Raw genomic sequence first — 6,000 nt, 5'->3', positions numbered from 1 at the left:
AGGATAATGCACGACCGCATGTTGCAGGTCCTGTACGGGCATTTCTGGATACAGAAAATGTTCGACTGCTGCCCTGGCCAGCACATTCTCTAAATCTCTCACTAAAAAAACGTCTGGTCAATGGTGGCCGAGCAACTGGCTGATCACAATACGCCAGTCACTACTCTTGATGAGCTGTGGTATCGAAGTTCTGTTTGATTCAATGCCCAGGCGTATCAAGGCCGTTATTACGGCCAGAGTTGGTTGTTCTGGGTACTGATTTCTCAGGATCTATGCACCCAAAGTGTGTGAAAATGTAATCTCATGTCAGTTATAGTATAATATATTTGTCCAATGAATACCCTTTTATCATCTGCACTTCATCTTGGTGTAGCAACTTTAATGGTCAGTAGTGTATAACGAGATTGTGTTAACAAAACGAATTTATAAAGGCTTACGGCGCTGCATTCATCCAGAGATTTTACGTTATAGTGCGTCAGTGTAACTGTTCCTATGTTGACTTTCATTATGAAAATCACTGCTTTGCGTCAACAGACGAGATGCGCCACGTACTCGCCATCCTCCGTCCACGGGTGGTGGTATCTGACAAGCCGAACGCCCTGTACGAGCAGTCGGCAGCCACTGTGCTCAGCAGTGCGGACGTGTTCAAGTGGTTCGAGGAGGAGGCGAGCGATGCCGCCGAGCCCCAGGCAGAGGCGGGGGTGGAGGTGGAGGTGGAAGAGCGGCCGCTAGACTCTCCAGCCGTGGTGCTCTGCTCGTCCGGCACCACTGGCTACCCCAAAGGCGTCGAGGTCTCGCACCGGGGGCTGCTGCAGCTGCTCGCCATCGGCACGTGAGTCTTGTCTTCACACCTCTCCCTCTATAACTGCGCCCAGGTCAACTGAGGCGCTAATACGACCGATTGTTTTCACTACACTACCGAAATAGTGATAAAATTCTCTCTAGCATACAGCAATGTCAAGTGTTTTAAAACAGAAAAGCTTACGACAGAGCACTCCTTGGCCATTGTCAAGTGGTGACTCTCCGTGTGGGTACTGCTGTCTCAGAATCCCCGAGGAAACAGGCAGATTTCACGATACTCTCGCACCTTTTCAATACTTAACTGTGAAAATATTCGGTATTATCTACACTACTGGCCATTAAAATTGCTACACCAAGAAGAAATGCAGATGATGAACGATTATTCATTGGACAAATATATTATAGTAGAACAGACATGTGATTACATTTTCCGCAATTTCGGTGCATAGATCCTGAGAAATCAGTACCCAGAACGGCCTTGATACGCCTGGGCATTGAGTCAAACAGAGCTTGGATGGCGTGTGCAGGTACAACTGCCCATGGAGCTTCAACACGATACCATAGTTCATCACGAGTAGTGACTGGCGTATTGTGACGAGCCGGTTGTTCGGCCACCATTGACCAGACGTTTTCAGTTGGTGAGAGAACTGGAGAATGTGCTGGCCAGGGCAGCAGTCGAACATTTTCTGTATCCAGAAAGGCCCGTACAGGACCTGCAACATGCGGTCGTCCATTATCCTGCTGAAATGTAGGGTTTCGCAGGGATCGAATGAAGGGTAGAGCCACGGGTTGTAACACATCTGAAATGTAACGTCCACTGTTCAGAGTGCCGTCAATGCGAACAAGAGGTGACCGAGACGTGTAACCAATGGCACCCCATACCATCACGCCGGGTGATACGCCAGTATGGCGATGACGAATACAAGCTTCCAATGTGCGTGCACCGCAATGTCGCCAAACATGGATGCGACCATCATGATGCTGTAAACAGTACCTGGATTCACCCGAAAAAATGACGTTTTACCATTCGTGCACCCAGGTTTGTCGTTGAGTACACCATCGTAGGCGCTCCTGTCTGTGATTCAGCGTCAAGGGTGACCGCAGGCATGGTCTCCCAACTGATAGTCCATGCTGCTGCAAACGTCGTCGAACTGTTCGTGCAGATGGTTGTTGTCTTGCAAACGTCCCCATCTGTTGACTCACCGGATCGAGACGTGGCTGCACGATCCGTTACAGCCATGCGGATAAAATGCCTGTCATCTCGACTGATAGTGATACGAGGCCGTTGGGATGCAGCACGGCGTTCCTACGGAACCCACCGATTCCATATTCTGCTAACAGTCATTGGATCTCGACCAACGCGAGCAGCAATGTCGCGATACGATAAACCGAAATCGCTATAGGCTACAATCCGACCTTTATCAGATTCGGAAACGTGATGGTACGTATTTCTCCTTACACGGGGCATCACAACAACGTTTCACCAGGCAACGCCAGTCAACTGCTGTTTGTGTATGAGAAATCGGTTGCAAACTTTCCCCATGTCAGCTAATCCTTTGCATATCACAGCATCCTTTTTTTGTCGGTAAATTTCGCGTCTGTAGCACGTCATCTTCGTGGTGTAGCAATTTTAATTGTCAGTCGTGTAGTTGTAGCTAGGGTTACAATATTGTTTTACCTATTTTCTGTGCATAATTTCTTACAAAATTGGAGAAATGGCTGTAAATGGCGTGAATAAAAACTAAAAGGTAGATGAAAACTGTGTGCACACCTGGATTCGAACCTGGTATCTTTGCTTTTCGTGATTAAGTACTCTACCGACTGGCTATCGAACCACAACTCTCGCCCTCATATACAGTACTTCCACTAGTACCTCATCTCCTACCTTCCAAACAACACAGAAGTTGTCGGGCACACCTAGGAGGAGTAACACTTCCTTCTTTCCGCAGTGTTAGTCCCACAAGCAATGGAGTAGAACTGTGAAGTTTGTGAAGTAGGAGTTGAGGTACTAGTGGCAATAAAGCTGAGTAAGGGTGATGAGCTGTGGTTAGACACGTCAAGTAGCAGAGCGCGCGCCCGCGCAAGGCAAAGATCCCAGGTTCGAGTGGTAGTAAGCCAGTTTCTTTAGCGATTTTGAGTTCACAAACCGAGACATCTGCCTCGAAGTCTTCGCTATAGTATTGTGCATATTCGTATCTACTACAAATATATTTTATATTCCTTTTAAACTTCAACTGCGAGAGACAGGTAATGGCCCACCTTCTATTACAATAGCCATTTCTCCCATGTACTAGTCTGCAGCTCTCTCTCATCAATTCCCTCTTCCCAACATCCCCCCCCCCCCCCCCCCCAAAGTCGGCCGACTTCTTTTTTAAAATTCCGTTCTTTCCTCTAAATAACGGGAATAAAAACCTTCATGGCAGATTAGAACTGTGTGCAGACCTGGACTCCATCCTACCCTTGTCAATGCCATATCATTCTTTTCCTCCTTCTTTATCTCTTCCGGTTCTGATAATACTAACCATAACTTCTGTAACGTTCTTTAAAAATTCCACTTTAGATTACGTTGAATGAAAGTGTAACGTTCTTTAAATATTTATTGAATGAATGCGTGACTGAGGAACGGATAGAAAACTGGCGTTATCGTTTAGCTTGATGCAACTGCAAGTGGTGTACTTACTCTGTGATATTGTTAGCAAAAACTTCATACGAGCTGATTGGGAAATGCAACTCCCAATACCAATAAAGAAATGCAGTCACTGCAGAATACATGCAGCCCCTTAGGTACTGAATCCTCTGACCCTGTTCAAAAGTGATAGCTTTGGTACCTGTGCACGTAACAAATAAATAAAATTGTCTTATCTCTAAAGCAGCAACGGTGGAACGCGATATGTTCTCGTCTCTCATGGAGAAGAATAAAATATACTTGGTACAGGCTCAGCGGTGTGCAATGCTGGTCCTAATACATTGAAATGTACATGAAATTCTTTTGGCGGATAAATGAAAACATTTAAGAAAAATTCAATGTCTTTGAAAAACATGTGACCTGGGCGGGGAGGCGCTACTGATTTCGGTGAATTACTAACACTGTATTCGAAGTTAGGTTTGGATTTCCAAAACATCTGACAATTGAAATTACGTTACTCAGAATAACTACATCCTTTTTAGTAATTGAGTCACAACAATGAGATGTACACAGCAAGAATTATCTAACCTCACAAAAAAGCATAAATACAAATCATTGAATTACATATACCTTTGTTAACAGGTCTTAGAAACATTACAAAAGGGAAATATCTAACTAGCTTTTACATCAAATCTGTTTACGTACATTCTGGAGTTACTCAACAATTTCCAATTACAGCCAACTCTTCTAGACTAACGCGGTGACAAAACGAGATTCATAAATATTTCACCTCTTTACCCTGCTTGCAAGAAGACTTCTGCTTCCACATTCATACCTCCAACAATACATGTACTCCTAATTCCTACATTACATTCTAAGCTTCACAGAGCACACCATAAAAATCGCCTACGCCACCCTCTCGCTCACAGACAGCTACCTGCTACTGTGCGCCAAGCGATCTCTTACTCCAACACTACAATCTCAGACCGGAATCAGTATCTTTTGTTTTGCGGTCGTGCATAGTCATCGATCTGCTTTATAAAGCCTGTCAGACACATACATCGTTTATAACATAGTAGTTTCATTTTAGTTTACATTAGTATTATTATCATATTCGGGTGCCACATACAAGTGTGCCCCAGTAGACTCCTTTCAGTTCAAATGAGCTAAAATAATCAATAGCATTCTTAATGTCCTTTATTATAGTTATTTGTGTCAATCATTATTATTACTAATATTATTTTTCTTCTGAATATGTTTGGTTAGTGTTGGTCCTGATCAGATGTAAAAGAGAGCCTTAAGCAGTCATCCGATCAGCCTAAATAAGCAATAAATAAATACGTTTCATTCGGTATGTCAACAAATACTAGTTGATGTCTGGGTAAATAAGACTGAAATCACTGCTTTAAACTGATCCTCGATTGCTTAACCGAAACAGTTGATACTTGTGAACTACGGGGTGGGCAAATTAAAACTGGCCCAGAAAAAAATTTCATACACCTTATGATAGCAACCGAATGTACATCATCCGTCCCGGATGTGTAGAATGTGTTGCCTGTCGCAAGGTGCAGTGACTATTTTGTCGGGCATTGTACAATAACAGTCATGAATATTCTTCTTTTGGCAGAACCATCTCGAGTTTTACAGGTGCCAATCGGATTAAGATTAAGCAAAGTACTATTTGATTTGTTGTCATTTGAGGCAGCACTGTCCAGTCCATTAAACTAATTAGATCTCATACGAGTTGCTTTTCTCTGTGGTAGTTACCTGTATGAGTGGTTTTCAGAGAAAAAGTTTCCAAACGAATATGTGAAATCTGCTTAATTTTTGTCAGCCTCTGTGGCCAGATCTTGACAATTCAATATTTCAAATGCTCCTTTTCTCCTAATGATAGAGAGAAGAAGCTGATGATGATGCTGGGTGATGGATCATTTTTGGTGCTGTCTCCTGCCTTCTGGATATCCGCAGTCGCACTTCTACTGCTGTCCATCAACGCCGGCAGCAGGATAGTCACCATGGCTCAGTTCAAGGAATCACTTTTCTTGAAGACTCTGCGCGAGCACAAGGTCAGTTGCTGTATTCTTGCACGTTCCATATCTCCTAGTGACCCATTACTCGCAGTTATCGGATAACACCATCATTGCTCTTTCATTGCCACTTACTTATTTTACTTCGAAGTACCGGAAGTACTCCAGCCGCTGCGTCCATTTCAAGTTCCTCAACTGCAGAAGTAAAAATGTGAGGCAAGTAATATAAATGACATTACTATGGTAAGACATCCAGGTAAATGCTATTATACGTCACATCCACTTTGAGATACTGGGAATACAACTAAATAACATACACAAATACACATGTTGTACCCCACTGTCGTGGGCAAAATAAAACAGACATGGTAAAAATTTCATGCATCTTTAGATAGGCAACCCATCTTACATCACCTCCATCGAGGAGAGATCATGTAAGTTGGGTTGTATATCTTAAGGTGTGTGAAATATTTTCTGCACTACATTTATTTTGCCCACCTTAGATGAACGCAGGCGACCATATTCGCTGTGTATGCGGGCTAGTCG

General features: G+C 43.5%; 1 protein-coding gene across 1 annotated transcript in view; it reads left to right on the top strand.

Annotated features, from left to right (window-relative positions):
* The first annotated feature begins 539 nt into the window (after nucleotides 1-539).
* The window catches only part of LOC126199448 (uncharacterized), a 44,261-nt gene continuing 38,800 nt past the window's right edge, over nucleotides 540-6,000 (top strand). The window contains exons 1-2 of the mRNA XM_049936367.1: nucleotides 540-832; nucleotides 5,262-5,493. Coding sequence (XP_049792324.1) covers nucleotides 540-832; nucleotides 5,262-5,493 — 525 coding nt within the window. The remainder of the gene's footprint in view (nucleotides 833-5,261; nucleotides 5,494-6,000) is intronic.

The sequence above is a fragment of the Schistocerca nitens genome, chromosome 8 (genome assembly GCF_023898315.1).
Source record: "Schistocerca nitens isolate TAMUIC-IGC-003100 chromosome 8, iqSchNite1.1, whole genome shotgun sequence".
Lineage (NCBI taxonomy): Eukaryota > Metazoa > Arthropoda > Insecta > Orthoptera > Acrididae > Schistocerca > Schistocerca nitens.
The sequence above is the reverse complement of the archived record's forward strand: the minus strand, read 5'-3'. Positions and strand labels throughout refer to the sequence as shown.